This window comes from Gymnoscopelus braueri, assembly GCF_963280865.1.
Source record: "Gymnoscopelus braueri genome assembly, chromosome: 8".
NCBI lineage: Eukaryota > Metazoa > Chordata > Actinopteri > Myctophiformes > Myctophidae > Gymnoscopelus > Gymnoscopelus braueri.
Window position 1 is genome coordinate 38,274,779 of NC_137609.1, and position 21,990 is coordinate 38,296,768.

A 21,990-nucleotide genomic window follows, 5' to 3' on the forward strand; every position below is an offset into this window, starting at 1 on the left:
GAATTTTACAAATCGAACCCTGTATAATATATGATACCCTATAAAAAACATGCTGATCAATGACTATTCTGCATGCCAGATATAAACATTAAACCTCTGCAGGCAGACACACTAAACACTAATCATTCATGGGTAGTTTAGCTTTATGTATTATGGCACATGATGACATTCTACAACCCACCAAAGATTATGTGTAGAACATACTGTAGCTGGAGATTCAAATATCCCTCGCATTACACATTCAGGGTTTGGATTCGTAAAAAAAGAAAACTTCAACCACTTAAGCCATGTATAGGCTACTGTACTTTGCTGTATGACAAATAGCGAAAAGAGCCGAGCTGGCATAGATCTGCTGATTTCACCATTTAAAAGATCATATTGATCATACATAAAATGTGTATTTAATTGTTAAATTGTGATATTATCAAACATAGACAGTCTGCATTTCCCAAAAGGATTAAAATGATTAAAATGATCTACACCATGAATTTAAAAAATAATAATATTTAATATCATATTGTTTATGTCCCTCAAATGTTTTTCAAAAGGTTTGAGCCTAAATCAAGCCTCAGATATACTCATTCCAACTAACTTCTCTCTGGCTTATAAAGCACTTTCACCTGCAATACCACATTGTCCTGTTTGGCACGGGGCGCTATTGAGCCAGTTTGTATGCATGTTATCTCCTGGTTCTGTGTGGAAAAAGTTTTTAAAAAATCACACCCAGTGTGAAGTGGGCGGTGTGGTCACAGTGGTCATCACAGTGATGGAAGTTCACTTAAAGAAAAGTAATATTGTGGACCAACCATTGTACACCGCTGTGTCATGTGTTCACTAGCCAATCACAGTCCTGAATAGTCCTGAATTGGCCACCATAGTGTACAATGGTGGCCAATCACGGTGCAGGGTTAGGGGGGTACAATGGTGGCCAATCACAGCGCAGGGTTGGGGGGGTACAATAGGTGGGGGGGGTACAATGGTGGCCAATCACAGTGCAGCGAATGTCGATGTCCAAACCTCACATATAGGGGCGGTTTCACCGCCCAAAAATCACACCCAGTGTGAAGTGGGCGGTGTCATCACAGTGATAGAAGCTCACTTTTAAAAGAAAATGTTTTTTTGAAGTGCATAGTCGTATTTATAGGTTATTAATGTCATCATGTGTCTCGCTAGCCAATCACAGTGCTGAATAGAGTCAGCCAATAGAGTCAGCCAATCACAATACAGCTAGGGGTGTACTAATGCTAGGGGTGTACTAATTATGAGCCAATTACAGTACAGCGAAGGGTGTACTAATGAGGTGTCCCAACCCCACTCATAGGGGCGGCTACACCGCCCAAAAACGGGAGGGATTGCACCCTGACGTGACGTCACGTCAGGGTGCAAATCAGTTTGGCCTGTTTTGAGACCAATTTACAGAAAACCCCAGATTTGCTGTGAAAGCCTGAGTGTTGAAACTGGGGTATTTTTGGGGATAGAAGAGAGGTAGGGGGAACCAAAAACACACAAAAAAGAAAAAAAAGTTAAAATTCATGGTGTAGTGCCTTTAAATACATGCATTTCCCAAAAGGAAATGCATGTATCTAATCATTTTAATTCAGCCTGACCAGAAACAGGGATATCCCCTATAAAAATTAATGACCAGAATGAGGATATCAAAAGCAGCAGCTTTCCTGGATTCTCTTAATTGCCAACTATCAGCCAACAATCTGTGCACATCCTTTTATTTTATTTGATAACAAAGCACTATAGATAATTATGTGTGACTCTGGGTCTGTGAGTCGCAAAGAAAGGGTTGTGTTTTTATTTTATTTTATTTTTTTACCCATTTCCAAACGTTGTATCAAAAACTTAAAGGTAGTCCAGAGTTTAAAGAAAAGTTCTGTACCTTTTAAATCCGATTTTCTGACTACGGAGGTCGTTTTTTAAACCCATTAAAGCTGGGAAAGCATGTGTCATTTTAGATTTTTGTGTTGACTATTAAAAAACAGCAGATATACAAGCTCACAGTGTGTCACTTTGTGCCACACTGCGAGCTTGTACATCTGCTATTTTTGAACATTTCTAAAACATTTCCGCCGTAGTCTGAAGACTCACCTCTTCAAAATCCACATCGCCCCCCAGCACTTCACTCTCCTTGTATCCCTTCTTGATGCTAGATTACTATGCAAATTGGTCACTTGTTCGTTCGCATGTTTTCTTTCTTTGATTTTTCTTGACCACAAATGCTAAGACTTTGATATAGACAGCTTAGACAGATGCTAGGTTCATTGTTTACCTGGTATCCAAGTTACTCTATTGTATACTACATTGTTCTCTCTGCACTCTATTTATGCGACTATTTACCTTGTAGTTTATTGACTAGAGCTCATGCTTACTCAGCTCCTTCCAATTTTGTAGTTGTAAGTCGCTCTGGATAAAAGCTTCTGCTAAATGCCAAAATGTAAATTGGGTAACTGGAGAGAAAGAATAGGGAAGATACTGTGTGTGTGTGTGTGTGTGTGTGTGTGTGTGTGTGTGTGTGTGTGTGTGTGTGTGTGTGTGTGTGCGTGCGTGCGTGCGTGCGTGCGTGCGTGCGTGCGTGCGTGCGTGCGTGCGTGCGTGCGTGCGTGCGTGCGTGCGTGCGTGCGTGCGTGCGTGCGTGCGTGCGTGCGTGCGTGCGTGCGTGCGTGCGTGCGTGCGTGCGTGCGTGCGTGCGTGCGCAGCTTGTAGACAGGCTATTTTTTGCTATTTTTGTTCTTTTAACACATTTCGCAGCCAGGCTATTTGGGAGTCATTGGCATGGAACAGTTTGAGAACCGCCTGTTCAAGCCAACATTGACATTCTTAGTAGTAATCTCACAATGATCTACCTCTAGATTGAACCCATTCTGAGCAGCTGCTGAGCAATAATTTGAAAGGAATAATGTGCACTCCTGAAAAGACAAAAATCTCAACTGAATAAAGACGACAGCATTCTCTTAAGCCATATTTTATTCTTTGGCTATTCGAAAATAGCAGATTTATAAGCTCACATGCAATTCGACGCATTGTGAGCTTGTATGCCATTTTAGAAAATGTTTAAAAGCGCCTCTTAGCCAGTGGATAAATTGAAGTAAATTCTCTTTGATAGTTGATATTGAACAGTGGCCTACTTGTACAGACATTTTAAGACACTTATTTTTGGTTTGACCTCTGTGTTTCTTGGGAACACTGACTTATCTTTCAGTCAGCATAGACACTTAGATCCTACTGCCATTGCTACCCTACACCATAATGAACCCTAGTGGGGATATTAAGGGGTTGAGGGAACAGATTAATATTTAATGAATCGCTCCCTAAATGATAATGCCTTCCTGAAAATTGGCATTAAATACTTTTAATAGTGATTTTGGCCATTCCTGACCCTGGGTTACTGTGGCACAGCCCTAAAGGGCCTATGGCTATAACTATATGGATATACTGTACGTATCTAGTGCTGACCAGGTCACTGAGATGCAAAGAAAAGGTAGCTACGGTTTAAACTTTCCACTATAGTCCTCAACTCCTCCATGTGAGCCAACAGAATGATAAAGGAATAAATCTAATAACTGTATGTATCCCGGAAAGATGGACACTATCTCAGAGACATAGAGGCTGAATAGCAGTTTGTTTCAGAGCCTAGTCTGTTCAAGATGTTGTCATACAATACAGCTGGTATACAGGCAGTGACATTCATTCCTGTACTCCTTGCTTCCTCAACACTGTGGATGAAAATAAAATAATATCAGGTACTGTAGCCTACAAATAGTCCGAATAAAGACAGCCAGAGGCATCATCTCAGAAAAGAAAAGTATGGGGTGGCAAAAAAAAGCAAAAATAGACAATCGACAAAATCTGCAAACTCACAGCCCGTCACGTTTTGCGTCGCGCTGTGAGTGAGCTTGTAGATCGTCTATTTTCACTATTTTTTCAAAACAAATTATAAATGTTTTTAAAAGTTTGCCTATAATGACACGTGCGATATAGGGATGCCAGATTGAAAGTCATTAATGAATGTATGGTTGCAGACAAGAAAACACGTGTCACATACAGTATGTTAGTGGTGGAAGAAGTACTCACAATTTGTACTTAAGTAAAAGTATAGCAATAACATAATGTAGAAATACTCTGTTACAAGTATAAAGTACCAGCATTCAAAATGTACTTAAGTAAAAGTACAAAATTCTTCAAAATATACGATTCTTTGAAAATAGCAGATCTACAAGCTCACAACGCAACGCGTTGTGGACGATGTGTGGTGAGCTTGTAGATTTTCGCTATTCTCCTTATGATGAATTATATAAGGCTTAGTTAAATATTTATTTCATACTTCAAAGAGTAGGAATGAACAATGCTCAGCTTCCCCAGGGCAGCTGAAGCGGACCAATGTAAACATACTGTAGCTTGTAGATCGGCTATTTACAAATAGCCAAAGTATATGGGTCTGAAGTGGTTAATGTATGTTTTACAAAGTAACAAGCAACTAAAGTTTTCAATTAATTGTAGTGGAGTGAAAAGTACAATATTTGCCTCTGAGATGTGATGGAGTAGAAGGAAAAGTACTGAAAACTGGAAATACTCTGGTAAAGTAAAAAATACCTCAAAATTTTATTTAGTTACTTTCCACCACTGCGTGTATGGAGAGTGTGGATTAAATGGATAGTTCACCCAAAAAAACACTTTTTTTCTATCGATTAGTCACCCCATGGAGACTTGAATTCATGGATATTTTTTTGTTTTTGTCGCATTCCTAAGCCAATCATTTTGATGACCAGCGGACCGGTAGGCAGCGGATCCGGTAGGAGACACAAAGGAGACTCTTTGTGTCTCCTACCGAAACCGCTGCCGGTCATCAAATTGTTGGCTTAGGAATGCGACAAAAATAAATAAAAAATTCAAGTCTCCATGGGGTGACTAATAGATAGGAAAAAAAGTCATTTTGGGTGTGAACTATCTCTTTAAGATGCACTCACCGCCAATCCAAATCTACAAAAAAAGAAAAGAAGAAACAGGTTAGTTTGTTAGTTTATTTATCTCTGTCATGATTTAACAAGACAGTTGACCGAATAAATACAACAAGATAACTATTGACTGAAAGGTGAAAAAACAGGTGTACAAAATATGAATAAAATAACTGAATTTGGGATTGAATGTCAGGGAGTGGCAATTGCCATCCCCTGGGAGCCCACAATCACACCCCTGAAGTCAGGATAAAAATAGGAATAAAATAAATAGCAATAAAAAAACAAATAACCTTGAGGGGCAGTCGACAATGTTTGTATAGCCTACCCCCACTGCACATCTTCTGGTAATGGGGGGCCGGGGAGTGACAGACCAGGCAACTGTCATATTAGTTGCAAAGGGAAGGGGACATTTTGAAGGGTGGGCACAGGGTGAGTGAATGTACCTGACATCCCTTTCGGCTTCCCTGACAGAGAACTTGACAAGGTGCAGCTGTTGGGGGCTGGATTCCCCTGATGTTCTCTATAGAAGGATGACGTTGTGTGTGAGCATGCCTGGAATCAAGACTTCTCTGAATTTCATCAGCTCCTTCCTTGCCTGTCCCCCGTTGCTCTGCATGTCAATGTCTATATTCATTCAGTGTGGCTCTTGTGGATGGTGCAACTGTTTTTTGAAAGTGCTTTCTTATTGCTGAATGTTAAGGAGGGCTGCCTGCAACAATCGACTGTTTTCTTAGCGATTATTCTGTTGATTACTTTTTTCGATTAACTAAACTTGTTTTGTATAGATCAACGAATCGATTAACCTCTTCAGCTGTATTTTATACTTAAAACAACAGTGTTGTGCGAAGAAAGAAAAAAAAGGCCAATCTACAAGCTCACAAATCTTACAAGGTCACAAAGCTGACAACTTGTCACGATCGGCTATTTTCACATTATCTAATGATTTTCTAATTATTTTATTAAATTATTGATTTTTATAGTCAATTAAAACAATTAGTTGGATAAACTGTTGCACCCTTAATCTTAAGCACTCATTCTGTATACTTAGTTAACCGAGATCCCCCAGGGGTCTATACTCTGTCAGCTCCTACACTGAATCTCTTTGACAAAAATTACTGGACTGCACAGTATACATGTCGAGGTTTCCTTGAGCAAGACACTTTCTTGCTCAAGGGATATTTCACTATTTAAAAAAAAAACTGGTCATTTTATCGTCTACTCAGGCTTTTGCGAGCCCTCCAGACAGTTTTTAAGTTGCTTGATATAATATAAAAGTATTAAAAATAAATGAAAAAAGTAATTAGAAGGACAATCACGTATATATGTAATCACGTATAAGAAGGACAATATCAGTCACCAGAACCAAGGACGGGTGTTTCCGATTAATCTAACATGGTTAAAATGGAGTTTGAAGTTACAATGGGTTTGCATAGGGAGGGGGCGTGTCTGATAAAATGAGTATCAAATATCTAAATACTAAATCAAGCAACTTAAAAACTGTCCGGGGGGCTCACAAAAGCCAGAGTAGACGATAAAATTACCCTTTTTTTTCAAAAGTGAAATATCCCTTTTAACCCTAAACGGAGCATTCACCATGACCATCTGAGCAGCCATCAGCTGGGTAAAGCTGAAACTGAGTTTCCCCCACGGCATTTATAAAGGTCTACCTTATGACATGCCCAGAACAGGGACACTATAGACGAATCCACAGATGCGCTGCCTGTAGCTGCCTGTAGGCGGCCATTGCTGCGGTGTCGCGTCCGCGGAGCGTTGACACCGCAGCAATGGCTGCGCGTAAGGCAGCGCTCCGTGGATTCGTGTATAGGGTTCATGTGGCTAAACTGACCAATAGTAATAATAATAATAAAAATAGAAACTTCTAACATACTTTGTTGGCTGCGCCTATCTTTGAATGCCATCCATGCTCACTAACATCTGATTATAAACTTATGACTGATGTGTGAAGCGTTCTGTTGGAATTTCCCTGGATTACAGAGGCCTGTGAAGAAGCAAAATGAGATCATATCCAACATTACACTTGTTTTCTTTTCCCCTTTATTCAAGCAGGAGGCCCGTCTGTCAGATGCTCCTCACTGCAATTTTCTGCTTTGTAAGCACAGTATATCGGAGAGACACTCAGACCAGCACCCCAGAGTTAATTAATGTATTATGTAAAATAGTCCTTTCTCCCCCACGCTGCAGTGCAGCATTTCTGGGATGTCACATTTGAGGCAACACACCATGCCATTTCTCCTGCTGGCTTGGCAGTCCTCATAATCCGTCGTATACTTTTTTTTTGCAGGTATTCATCACTTTAGCCAAAGTCATAAATCAGGCTGATTGAAGAAATGCAGGTTTGGCCCACAGGGCTCGCCCTGTGTCCTGGTTTGAATGCGATTTGCTCAGATGATCTTCTTCCTTTAATGATCGCCTTCAGACTATTCATATGTGATTTTGTGTAGCGTTCACATGTTTTCTTGAGGGACAAGACTAGGGGGACAAGACTAGACAATTAAATTGTCTAGTCGAAACACATTAACACATCAGTAAAGATGTGCTGACCCCAGAACTGCATAGAATTGTATACTCATTAATTGTTACATCTCTCATTAACTCTGTTGTGGCGGGGCACATTAATTTGTTTCATCACTCAGTGTGAGTGGGGAATGACACTTTATTATCTGTAACTGATTTTGTACACGGCATCATTCTGTCAACGAATAAAAAAAGGAAACAAAACAGGAAAACGTATAAAAGATGATAATGTTTTGAAACGTTTGACTGTAATGGATCGGCATTGGTGACTTCAATAATGAACCTAATCATTCATACCACCACATAAAGTCTACCAAGAAGACCCTCCCTATCCTATCTATGCATTACAATTCAGTCATTGTTTGCATTTCTTTCACACATTTGGAGCCTTATATACTATACATCTAGCAATGTATTTGTTTATTTTGAATACAGTGAGTATGTTCTCTTGTCTGTGGTCGCTGTGTTGCATGAAGGTTTTCTATAGTGCCAAGACCAAGGCCTTCATTTGCACCTGCTCGACAACATCTCTACTGTATGTCTAAATGCAGATGGTGCTTGCTGAACTGTGTCTTCATGGGTCAGTTGCTACAGTAGCCAGTTAACTGGAGTAGGCGATTCACTTCTTACTGAAGATCCTGGCTGCCACACGCTGAAATGTCTGCATGATTCTGCTTTTAAACACTTTCATCCTGTTTTGGGCACGTTATTATAGGAAAAATCTTTTAAAAGTCTTCCAAAAAATGTCACATTTCCAAAGTTTTCAAACAAAGGCAGATTCTCCTTATGATGAATTATATAAGGCTTAAGTAGTTAAATATTTATTTCATACTTCAAAGAGTAGGAATGAACAATGCTCAGCTTCCCCAGGGCAGCTGAAGTGGACCAATGTAAACATACTGTAGATTGTTTTGTAAGTAAAGAAACACTGAGTAAAACAATGTTATGATTAGTAAATATTGTACCATTGCTTTAACCCGTTAAAACCGCGAAAGCTTCTGTGTCATTTTAGATTTGAACTATAAAGCATTATTTTATGCTTTGGCTAAATAAAAAAATAGCAGATCTACACGCTCGTAGCACGTCGCTTCATGCCACGCTACGAGCTTGTAGATCTGCTATTTTTGAAAAATCGTGACAGTTTGTGCAAATCTTTGAATATCTAGATTATTTTAAAGCGAACATTTTTAACTCAAAAGTTTGGTTCTGGGGGTCCCTGGAACAAGATATTTTGAGATGGGGGGTCGGCGGCCAAATACAATTTTGCGGGTCCTTGACATGAAAAAGTTTGAGAACCACAACCGCAACATAACTTTTCAGAAAACTGTTAGGATTTAGAAGGCATTTGTAGAATCGGCCTCAGGTCTTAATGGGTTAAATAGTAAATCCTGTACCAATTGCGATGAAATGAAAGCATTTTTCAAGCTTGTACATTACTTCTCACCAGACCATTAGCAACTCATAGTCAGATATACAATACAGTATGTAGTGTCTTTAATAATGATCAGCGCAAACAACGCACTGATACTTTTTTCTCATTAGTCATTCATATTCAACTGCAGCATTCATCTACACACAGCATCGTCCTTTATAACGACAAATAATATCCCTTTGTGAAACTCACAGCAGTAAGTGAAAATAATGACCCTGAAGGAGGCTGTTGTGCTATAGCGTGGGTTGTATCCCACAATAGGCATTGTTTTTAATATTCTGTTTTTATTTTCAACAACAAATAGCCATAAAAATAACGTTCTTGCCAGAAGTGTAGCTTGGATTTTATTACCCCCTTTTGTTAAAATAATGAAATGCTTGATCAGTATGTAGTTGTGTTGACGTCAACTTATACAACGCCGTAGAAATAATGCAGTATGATTATCGACTATAGGCTGAAACAGCTGCTTGAGTTAAAACTAATCTGATTGACTTAATTGCATCAGCTTCCAACAAGCTTTTATTTAGTTTGATAACAAAGCATTACTGAGATGCTTCCCATAGGGAGGGTCAAGCTCTCACACTAAGGGCTTGAATCTCATGCACCTGCAACTTCTTGTTTAGTGTTTTATGCTAATCATGGACCATTCTATAGAATGATATTTCCCCTACTCTTAATAACATCAGTTATGGGCCTTATATGGCATTCTCTGACAATACTGTGGTTTAATCAATGTTGTCAAGTTGTACAACCTGAGAATATTCCTGGTATTGAAGTGGCAGACATGTTTTTGAAAGGTTTTAATGCGCCCGCATGCTTAGCTTCTCAGTGATTATTCTATTATCTAATGCAGGAAATGCATTCACATTCCCAGGCTGTCCCTTTGTGCTTTCACATGCATCTTTTCATTATTTTACGACTCATTTTATATAGGAATTGCATTTACAAAATATATTATATCTTGTAATAAAATTATATAGTACATTCAAAGATTAGAATTCTCTGCGGTCAGACAGGTGATTATTAGCCTACTGTTAGGCTATTGATTGCTGTTTTGGGTACCATGTACTTACTGCTAAAACACACACTGTTATTTTAAATCAAAGCTTAAGGCCTTGTTTGCCACTGCCTTTAACTTTGGTTTTTCTGCACTGCAATTTGTATTCTTTTAGTTTTCGTTTTTATTTTAACTTCCTTTTCTTTTTAAATTGCACTCAAATGTCCTCTTATAATGTGTTCATGTTGTACTGTCTTAATGCTCTGTCTTAATGTCTCAAATGCTTAATGTTTTTATTTTATTTGATCTAAATCTATCTAAACTTTGAGTTGCCTTGTTAAATTGTGCTATAGCCCTACAGCGACCAGACTGCTTGGCCCCGGCCTATCACTGAATAATCAGGATAGGTTACTAGGCTACTAATGGATGCTGTAGCCTACAGAGTCATTACTATTCATTCATGCAAGGACACTGTCTATAAAGTAACCTCGTTATTATCACTGTAAAATATGTGAACTATGTTGCGTGGGAGGAACGGCTGAGTCAGCAGCTCAAAAATCTATCCATAGAAATGCAACTCTCACTGTTCCGTGACCATAACGTCTGCTCATGCATGCAATGCAATGCACCTGCTCCAATGATTAGCCTACTTTACTGCATGCATGCAGTCGCCCTAGTTTGCTGACTCAGCACAGAAGGACTGAACAAAATCATGTAGGCTAATCTACGCGTCTGCTTTTAGTCAGTTATGTATTTTGGGAGCGAGTTGGAAAAAGTGTTGCTTTTTGTTTTGCATTGTTTTTTAGGTCAAGGGGACTTATAGTGACGCACTACGCAGGGTGCCCTATATTCCAGTTAAGCACTTAGAATTAGGGCGCTGAGTAGATCGAGCGTCTTCCTTTGAGTAGATGATAAGATTTATCAGCCTACGTCTACTGACTTTTAAAGTGAAACGCCAATGGAGGCTTTACTATCAGTGGTGTAAAGTAAGTACAGTAGATGTACTCAAGTACTGTACTTAAGTAACATTTTGAGGTACTTTTACTTTACTGGAGTATTTCCAGTTTGTAATACTTTTACTTGTACTCCATTACATCTCGGAGGCAAATATTGTACTTTTTACTCCACTACAATTATTTGAAAACTTAAGTTACTAGTTATTTTGTAAAACATACATTAACCACTTCAGACCTATATACTTTGGCTATTTGAAAATAGCTCACAACACATCAGCTTGTGAGCTTGTAGATCTGCTATTTTCAAAGGATCGTACATATTGGAAACTTGTGAAATGGGACATTATTGTGCATAATGAGTACCTTTACTTTTAGTACTTAAGTATATTTTGAAGCCAATACTTTTGTACTTTTACTCAAGCACATTTTGAATACTGGTACTTTTACTTGTAACAGAGTATTTCTACATTGTATTAATTATTTCTACTTTTAAGTACAACATGTGAGTGCTTCCACCACTGGAATTTAGGGGCTCCAATCGGCAGAGCTGCAAAATGAAGATAGATAGACATGGAAAATGTCTCAATTCTCTCTTAAGAAACTTTATTTCTCTCTTCTTTATGAAAGACGATGCTACAGTTCTTTTTATTAATCCTGCATTTGAGAGATATATCGGCTGACACTAGCTCTTGTTGCCCTATTGTTTGCAAAACAGTAGCCTAACACTAACACAACAGTTTAGAGGAATTAGTACAATCCGAATTATGGTTCCACTACTTGGACCATCTGCCCTCTCCAGTCTCCACTCTGCACTGAGCAATGCGCACTATTTCTTGCTGCCTGCATAAACTCCCGTGTTGCCAGGTTTTGAGAGAGAAACAAGCAACCAGGTCTATGAAAACAAGCCCAAAAGAAGCAACTAGGCTACACGAAACCTTAACTTTAAACCTATATACATCGGCTATTTGAAAATACAAGCTCGAGCTTGTATATCTGCTATTTTCAAAAAAACAATCTTGGGAAAAAAGTGAAAAATGTAAAAAATATATATATAATAATTGAAACATTTTAACAACACAGATCTTGTATGGAGGTTCCTGGCACAACATATTTTCAGGTGGGGGTCTTTGGATAATTACATATTAATTTGGGCGTCCTTGACATGAATATATTTGAGAACCATTGGTTTAAACAACATGAAACCCACAAAACTACCAATATTTACAAGCAACTTTGCAGAAAAACAAGCCCAAGGTCTCTTATAAAAAGCGGACATGGCAACAATGATCTAAGCTCTGTCAAGCCCGTTTAAATAAGCCAGTGAAAGCCACCGAACCTGCGTCACGTCAGACGATCGAAAGCATCTGACTTCCGGTCCGTGGATTTCAAAATAAAGGTATAATGGAAATAGAGCTAATATTTTGTGCACGTTTTTATTTTATTGTATTATTATTAGCTGTTCTAAAAGAAAATGCTCATTCCTTGTAAGTAGCTCCGGATAAAAGCTTATGCTAAATGACTAAATGTAAATTGGGGAACTGGAGAGAAACAAAATAGGGAATATACCATGTGTCGTTTGTGTGTGTGTGTGTGTGTGTGTGTGTGTGTGTGTGTGTGTGTGTGTGTGTGTGTGTGTGTGTGTGTGTGTGTGTGTGTGTGTGTGTGCGCGAGCGCGCGCGCGCGTGTGTGTGTGTGTGTGCGTGCACGCGCGTCTGTCTGCCTGCCTGCCTGCCTGCCTGCCTGCCTGCCAGCCATAACATTTACTCTGCTAATAATTAGACCCATAAGAGTATTTGCCCTACCTTTTCTACTATCTCAAAGCCTGCAGGTCACAACAGCCACTGTAAGCCTAGGTACAAATTATTGCTTTCAATTAGCAATGCCTGGATGGTTGATTGACAAATGTGTTAATAGTTAGTTTTCTTGAGCTTTATTGAAACTCCAAAGAATGATCACCTGCATTTACAGTATACACGGCTTTGTCACCGCTCATTCGACTTTACGTGTAAATTGACTGTAAAAACAGGCAGATATTCTAATATAATTTCTAAAGCTATATATTTTGCATGATTTTTTGGCTGATTTGTGATGCGGCATATTTACCCCAAATAAGCCATACTGTATGGGAGGAGGCAGAATGTTTCGTACAAGCTCTGAAACCAAGCCTGTCATAACTTATTAATACACTGTGCCGTGAGCTTAATTATAGATCGGCTATGTTCAGCTAAGAGATTTGGTGTAGAGCAGGGGTTTTCAACTGATTGTGAACCAGGGACCACCACCCCCTGACTAAGAATCAACCTGGGGACCACTGTTGTGTTGGGTGAGATTAGAGCTAAGATTAGTGCTTTGCTAACACTTGCTACTGTATGCATGCATCCCATGATACATCCCACTGTTTCTCAACCAGTGGTCCATGGGCTACACAGACACATGCAATTATATGGCCACATTTCCTAATAATGATGACTCCATCAGGCAATCCGGTACACTTCCCCTTTTTGAGATTCTAACTCCCTTTTCTGTGGAATTTCTTGACCTCCGACTTCCCAGAAATTGACAACATTGACGTGTCATCATAGGTCACCAGGTCGATAATATGCACTGTTCCTTGGAACAAGAAGAAAAAAACATATTGCAACATGGTCAGGGACCACATGCGATACCTTCAGGGACCACAAGTGGTCCACAGACCACCTGTTGGGGAAAGGGGGGGGGCAAGTAGCTATAAACCCCTGAAGTGTATACAGTAGGGTTTAAGGGTTTACTATTAATATTATTATTATTATTATTATTATTATTATTATTATTATTGTATTAATGCTGCTACAATATCTGAGGAACCAGAACAAAATAATTGTTTGTGTTTGTAACTCTACACAAGATGTAACCATACCATAAAGAAACCTTGAACCTTACGTCGTAAAAAACAACTGTCACCTGACATTAATCGGTTTCTGTCTGAAATAATCACATTAAATTGGACCCATAGGTTAGGCAGGAGGTTTCCTACAAGCTCCTGAACCAAGCCTGTCATTGCTACTTAATACAGTGAATATTTACAAAATGTAAATGCGTAGCATATTAATATTAAAACTGTACTCATAAAAAAAAAAAAAGCTTTAATAGACTACAACATTTAATTTAATGTACTAATGCATTGGACCCATTAATTAATAACCATCAAATTGAAGCCTTTTCATTCTTATCAATGGCTGTCATAATTAAAATACTCAACTATAAAAGCTGAGTTTCCCCAGTCCTTGGTTACAAAGGAGTATTATGATAGTTTCCATTCTGAAATATAACACGTTTTTCATTGTTTTTATTGGCATGGCATATAATGGTCGGCTACTCCCCGGGTTAACCAGTTCAGCGGCCTTGTGGTTAGAGTGCCCGCCCTGAGATTAGGAGGACTATAAAAATGGGACCCAATGCCTCCCTGCTTGGCACTCAGCGTCAAGTGTTGGATTGAAGTGTTGGATTGGGGGTAAATCCCTGCGACATACTAGGGTCATGTCCAGGGGTTGAACTTGTACATCATGGCTGGGGGATGTACTTGCACAGTACATCAAGAAGAAACAGGAGATAAATGGTAAATGGTGCATTTATATAGCGCTTTTATCCAAAGCGCTTTACAGAGATTGTGCATTACATTCACCCATTCATACACCGATGGCAGAGGAAACCATGCAAGGCACCAACCTGCTCATCAGGAGCAATTAGGGGTTCAGTGTCTTGCTCAAGGACACTTTGACACCAACTCTGGGAAGCCCGGGATCGAACTGGAAACCTCACGGTTCCCATCAGGGCACTCTACCGGCTACTCTACCCCTGAGCCACTGCCGCCGGAGATAGGCTCCTGCCATTTAATGCTCGGCAAGGCTTACAGTACGTACTACGCCCCCAGCAGTGAACTTGGCCCCGTTTTTTTCACTACACCAAATCTCTTCGGCAAAAATAGCAGATTGCACAGTACACGCTCGCAACGCGTCACAATGCCAATCACCTATTATGACATGACCAGAATAGGGACTCTAGGGTTCATGGGGTTAAAAGACATGCAGGATATATAAAGGATTCCGATTCACCTCCAAGCAAGTGTTATTATCTATAGCCTCGCTGGAAGATACTGCAGCCTGCATGCGTCCTTCAGCAGAGAGCACATCTTCAGAGACTGCCAGGACATGTTTGAAAGAGAGCGACGAATGGCTTATCAGCTGTTTCCGACTGCCAAGATAAGTTCTGCTACAACTATGCAATTCCCAGGAACCACAGATTAGTCATCAGACACATCAGCTCTCTCCTGATACCTTCTCAGATTCAAGTCCTCTCCATCGTCGCTTCCCTGCATGACTACAGGGACATTTCAGGGGCAAGTGGCAGATTGGGCTGGGATTTCGCAACCTTCTCTGAGCCTTGCCATGCCAAAGGTTTTTGGATGGCATTATATTATTATACTGCGTAGCGATTAAATTCCCATACAATGAACGTCAGATGAAGGGGAAGAGAGGTTTCCATGGCATTGCTGGAATGCCGAGCCGATATTGCAGCAATAGGAGGGGAGACCTTCGTTAATCCCCCTGTGGAAATTCAGTTTCAGCTTCATCCAGTTGATGGCTGCTCAGATGGTCATGATGAGCGCTCGGGAGGAGCTGTTAGGGTTAAGGGCAGGTACACACTGCAGGATATTATTAGGTCCGATATTGCTGTCGCAGACTTTTTTTGGCGCTCGCCGACAAAACCTCCCGATCTGACGCAGATCGGCCTTTGATCGGCGAGCTAATGCTCGCTGTGTGTGAAAGGCTCCGCGAGACGATATGGCAGTGATTATCCGCTCTGCGATGGCTTTCCGACCGTTTTCAGATAACTACCCTGTTAGATATTCAGCTCTGTCCCAGACAGGACAGCAGACAATATCATACAGTATGAAAGGAGCTGCGACCACCTTGCGAGGAGATGAACGCTACAGCCAATGAGAGCACATTACAGCCACCGTGGCTATGGAAGGTCGGTGGACCTGACCACAACAAACAGATCCCCCGCATAGTTACCGTCCAGTCCTGTATTAAGTTAAACATTATTATAAAACAGAATGAGAGTGAGCGAAGGGGGGCTGTTTATTTGAGACTATTGCACAGAGAGAGAGAGAGAGAGAGAGAGAGAGAGAGAGAGAGGGAGAGAGAGAGAGGGGGAGAGGCATATCACGGGATACGTCGATTAAAATGAATTGTAATAAACACAAATGTATATTGGGTCTGACTCTGGAGATAGCATCCTAGTGAACTATCCTACAGTGTGTAATTCCTGGTCGGGGATCAATCTATAGGGTGAAACCACAACGATATGACAGCCGATTTCAAGAAATAAACTCCTGCAGTGTGTAATGCTTAACGATCAGATGACCCCCCGACCACTTTAAGGTCCTGCAGTGTGTACCTGCCTTAAGTGTCTTGCTCAGAGACACTTTTCGTGACCCTCTGATTACCAGACGGTCTCTCTAGTCTACATACACACTTAGCTATGGCCGCCCCACAATAGCCGGCATTCACGTTAGCATAAAAGCAGCATCTACCGACTCCATCCAGGTTCATGAAGAGATGAAATAGTGTGCAGGTAAACTGTGATGCTGACCGCCAAATATTTAACTTTGTGGCCTGCTGGCCAGGAGGTAGACTCATTAATCATTTGACCACTTAAACCCTACAGTGAATATATTGTTGACTGAGGTCCCCCAGGGGTCCGCACTTGGTCATCCGCTCCTTCTTTCCCTCTCCTTGCTGAAAATAGTTCATCAACAAGCTCACAAAGCATCACGTTGCAATGTGTTGTGACCTTGTTCATGTGCTTCTTGATCTGCGAGCATTCGCTGACACGCCCCAAAATGGGGATGCTATGGGTATAACACAACAGCACAGTGGGAGTGCGTTATTGCGAGTTATTAGCTGTGAGACATTGACTACTTGTTGTTGGTGAGCATTTTTCGGATAGGCCATAACATTTTAACAATGTATTTAATACGTCCATGCCCACACGCATGCTGTATTAGATTAAATCGCACCGATGGGCTGCAGGGCTGTTGGATGTGAATGGAGAAAGCTCCTGTAGACCCCCTGAGACGGTGAGCACTGAGCAGGATCATACCGGCAAGCTGTTATGTGTCCTAAAATGTAGGCCCTAAATAACATCATCACCGGCTGCAACAGAACCCCAGCTAGGCTGCGGACTACATTTCTCTGAAGCAAATGAAACATGCAACACTTCAAACATGCACTGAGACATTAGTACTGTGGACAACGCACCTTTCCCACTGCAGCCATATTGACATTAAATAGTAGGTTAAACACAGGGGGGGGGTGGGGGGTTGATGCCAAAGGTCTATGATTTGGATCAAGCAGGCCTACAACTGTATGTTGTTGCTCTTTCACATTTTGACACTGCTGCTAAAGATATCATCTGTAGCCTACTTTATCTTCATATCATATATCATTCAATCACATTCATAATATCTATCATCTATCTATATCTGTCTGTGTGTATGTGTGTGTGTCTGTCTGTCTGTCTATCTATCTTCATTAGTAGGCTATTATGACTTTAAATTATATCCACCAACATTTCGCTGAGTAGCCTAAGTGAAAAATGCCCTCTTGATTCTTCATATAAGCTATGAATGATAAATAAATCTATTGTTATAAAAGCCTTTCAACTTCACGCAATTAAAACAACTGACTGCGTGCGTGTGTGTGTGTGTGAGTGTCTCACTCGTTCATTCATGAAGGTTACTTACTCGTGATATCATCCTAAAATGTATTAGCTGGGTTGGTGAGCGCGTGCTCCAGAGCAGGGGTTTGGGACACCTAGGGGGTCCTCAGAGTTACTACAGGGGGGCCTCTATATCTTTGTGTGATTGGAACTTTTTTTTTTACATTGACCACATGAACCCTATAATCCCTATGAGGGGAACATTAGCCAAAAATAGCAGATCTACAAGCACACAACGCCTGGCGCGCTGTGAGCTTGTAGATCGGCAATGTTTTGAAAAGCAAGGGAAAAAAGAGCAGACTAGTACAAGTAAGACGCGCGAACGCTGGAAGCGAACGCAGATTGACTGTGGCTGTTATATTTCAACCACCCTTTAGTAGTGCACTCTGCCGCACTCTGGCGGCTGTATACAGGCAGTGCAGCTGCTGGCATTTCAGCACGGAGTTTCGAGTCACATGGGGGCGCGAGCCAATGAGAGCGTGAACACACACGGACAGACACACACACAACCCAAGCACGGTGACATAGTAAGCTCCACTTGGTCGGAGGCCTCCTTCCGCGTTCGCAACTACAGAGCCAATGGTCAAGTTTACTAAGTATTGAGGGTTTAAGTGGTTAAAGGTTTGAAAATATACATTAACATGAAACAAATTAATAGAAAAGCAAACAAAACAAACCAAAAAGGCATGAATTGACTCAACACTGATGCTGTCAAACACGTCTATGAAGCTATCTATGAAATCTATGAAAAAAAGTTAAATCTGCAACACAATTTTAGTGGGGGGTCCCTGCTTCATCTCTCTCTCAGCCAAGGGGTCCTTGGCCTGAAAAAGTTGAAGACCCCTGCTCTAGAGGTTTTAAGACAGTTGACCTGCCACTGGCACCCGCAGTTGGGTCATGAAGTTCAGAGCTCTGATCGCCGAACTCATGAAAACTTTGACTGTTATGAATGGACTGACCCAAATTGCAATCGAGCACCAATTAACTCGCCTGGGATTCATTAGCTCCAAGATAATTGGAGCGTTTGCTGCAGCCTAGTAGTAATAAGACTTCAAAAGAGGTTATAGTCAACCAACCAACCTATCATTATACAGTAAGTTCATTTATGAATGGGACTGACTGGCTAGCCGTGTGAGGGTGAGTGTGTGTGTGTGTGTGTGTGTGTGTGTGTGTGTGTGTGTGTGTGTGTGTGTGTGTGTGTGTGCGCGCGTGTGCGCGTGTGCACAAGCACGTGGGGTTATGGGGTTTAATAGGTAACACACCTGCCAATTACTAGATAACCTACTAGATAACTTGGATACACATAGATGCACAGCATTACAGTACATCACAGGAATACAGAGCTTACAATACAATACAATTCAACAAAACACTCGCCTAACCACAGGGCTTAAATAAACACAAGTAGGAGGACACAGGTGAACTCAACAGACAATTAAGACACGATTAGCTAAGGCACTAACAGGACACAGGTGGAGATACTGTAACTAATAATCACAGGGAGGTGAGACAGGACAGGAAACAGTAACTAGGGCAGACAGGAACACTAGGAACAATACTACAAAATAAGGTACTAGAAACACTTAAAAAACAGAACACATAAATGCAGATCCTGACACAAACAATTAACAACGCTCTGAAAAGACGTGTCACACACTGACAGTGTGGTTGATTTTCTTTTGAAATGGGGGGAAAAATTACTAGACTACTTAGGCTAATTTAAATTTAAAATTTAAAATATTTCGAAACCAAAGGAAATGAGTTGCAACACAAACTGTAACATATAACAACAAAGCTAGACAAAAAAGAAAGACTACTCAAAATAGTCAACCATGTATATATTTTTTTAGATCATCATTTGCATAGCAGGGGACCAGACGCATTCTTTTTCAAACTGACTTTTATTTTTAAACCTCTGAACGGAAGTTAAATTGTCCCGCTCGTCTGACTTGACGCAGGTCTCTCTCCTTATTTACGCGCGCTTGACACATAGGTCTGTATCTCCACCAACCCCCCATCACCATCATCATCCCCTGTGTGTGTGTGTGTGTGTGTGTGTGTGTGTGTGTGTATGTGCGTGTGAGCGTGCGTGGAAGTGACTCGAGAGCGGGCGGAGTAATCCGTGTGTTGTGTGTGTGTGTGTGGGGGGATGAGTGTGTGTGTATGAGTGTGTGTATGTGTGTGTGCGCGCTACGGCTGCTGCTTCTTGTCACTCATTGTGCTGCCTGCCTGCTTCGCGTGCGTACACTAGACGATCGAGGACCACATTTATCCGCTGGTACCAGAATATTCATTGGAAGGAAAGGCACGTTTATTTATTTATCCTCCCGTTGAATAAACAGAAGAAACCCCCCCCGCAGCATTAAAGTCCGACCCGTCCTTCAAAAGGAGAATAATCTTTGTGATCAGATAAGATTTGCAATGCTGCAAACAAGGGATCTCATCTGGGCATCGCTGCTCTTCGTTGGCTATGCAGGTAAGATCATTTTGCTGAATGAAGTGTTTATTGTATTGTATGACTTTTTCCACGAAGCGTACAGAGGATGAGGACAGTGCTATTTTGGGGGATCCTCCGTTTTTTAACAACGCTGTTATTGTGCAGCATCCATCCTTCACTGCCTCGGGTCCCACAGTGGTGGCATCGCTGTCTGTGACACGGGGACCAGGGGGGACAGACTCAGACAGTCAGTTGTTGGTTGGAGCTGGTGTCCTGGAATATCCATCCAAACACTGCGATCAAACTAAGTTTCATTCAGAACAGACGTGAGAGTTGTGTCTCTCAGCCGGTGTAACGGCTTTCCGTTAGTCTGCCTGTTATTGCTATTAGAATGAACCGCTGCTTTCTGTCATTCATGCGTTTGGAATAGAATAGCACGCGCGCAATCACAGGATGAGATCCTGTGTAAACTCTGTTTGCCTCGAGTTTGAGAGCAGCTGTATAGGCTACATATTTTTGATCTTATTGATTTTTTTGATATCTTGTTTAATATTGTGTTATTTTTCTTTAGTTGGTCTCTTTTTTATGTAAAGCACTTTGGGCTGCATTTGATGCCATTAAAGGTGCTATACAAATAAAGTTTATTATTATTATTATATGATATGACCTTATTCCACTCGATAAAGCTGGCCACAGCATGTGTCACTTTTCCATCACAAGCTTGGTAGAGGTTAGTAGAAGATGGATGCTGTGATGCAGGGAATGATGTGGCCCCGTTGTGACAGTAACATAAGTCCACTGTGTGTTGGCTGTCCCTTCATCAGGGTTCGTTTAAGTCTGAAGAAACGTGTTTTTAACCCCCCCCCCCCCCCCCAACTCCAGGATGGAGGATATCTTGTTTTTTTTCCCTCTCGTTTTTGTTTTTTTGGTTGTGCTTTTTTAATTTGAATGATCATCCAATAGATGGCGAAGTATAACCTTCAGTGACGCACTAGGCTATAGGGCTGAAGTGAGCCTGGAGCCTAGCCTTTGGGGGGGGGGGATGCTTTGTTTCAGTCCTGTGTACACAACTGTCTGCAAAATATCACAATGTGGATTAAGTAGCAATTTATTGAGCAAAACGTTGATTTATTTTCATTATATCACACACAAATATATCATTGTTTAAACTCTTTATTAAAGCTGGCTTATGCTATAATTCTGGCTGGGGCAATTTTCAAATTAGGCATGGAAACTGTTTTTCAGTGCTTATGTGTGCATTGAGACTATGCTTTAGACCTGCTTCGTGCGATGGACCTCTCTATTCGAGGCAGTGCCATAATATAGCATGTTAATGCACCATGCTTCCCGGAAAAGAAATATCCTATATTGATTTTCTGAAGATGTGAGGTGGTTCGATGTCAATTATTTTAATTCCGCTGTATGGGGAGGGAACGTATAGCCTAGCCCTATATAGTCCTTTGGTTTAAGATTCACCGAGTCCTCATTATCTATTCCCTGGTAAACAATAGGACCCAGTCACAGAGCTTGGTGGACTTGGGGCGGGAGGGGACCCTTCTCTTTTTCTTCCCTCCCCCTTCGCCTTCCTCTCGTCGCCTCTCTCTCTCTCTCTCTCTCTCTCTCTCTCTCTCTCTCCCTCCTCCTCTCTGTCACAGCATGCATAGGCTACTACTGTATCCTATACTGTACCTGACACATCCGACTGTACCTGACACATCCGTAGAAAGTGCGCATTTACAAAATGAATGTGTGACTTTTCATGTTACTATATCACTTTGTCGTTCAAGTATACTGTAAGCCTATATATAGCCTTAGACCAGTGGTTCTCAATCTGTGGGTTGGGACCCCCAGGGGGGTCCCCACATGATTGGGGGGGTACCTTTTAGTACCTTTTTATTACCTTACAA

The 21,990-nt window shown here is 41.1% G+C and overlaps 1 protein-coding gene across 4 annotated transcripts in view; it reads left to right on the forward strand.

Moving 5' to 3' along the window:
- The window catches only part of ncam1a (neural cell adhesion molecule 1a), a 510,009-nt gene that overhangs the window by 146,305 nt on the left and 341,714 nt on the right, over positions 1–21,990 (forward strand). The window contains exon 1 of one of the 4 annotated variants that reach the window (XM_080436540.1): positions 19,825–20,122. The exons of the other annotated variants lie outside the window; for them this stretch is intronic. Coding sequence (XP_080292666.1) covers positions 20,068–20,122 — 55 coding nt within the window. The 5' untranslated portion in view covers positions 19,825–20,067. Of the gene's footprint in view, positions 1–19,824; positions 20,123–21,990 lie in introns of those variants that run through there. 4 annotated transcript variants of the gene reach the window in all.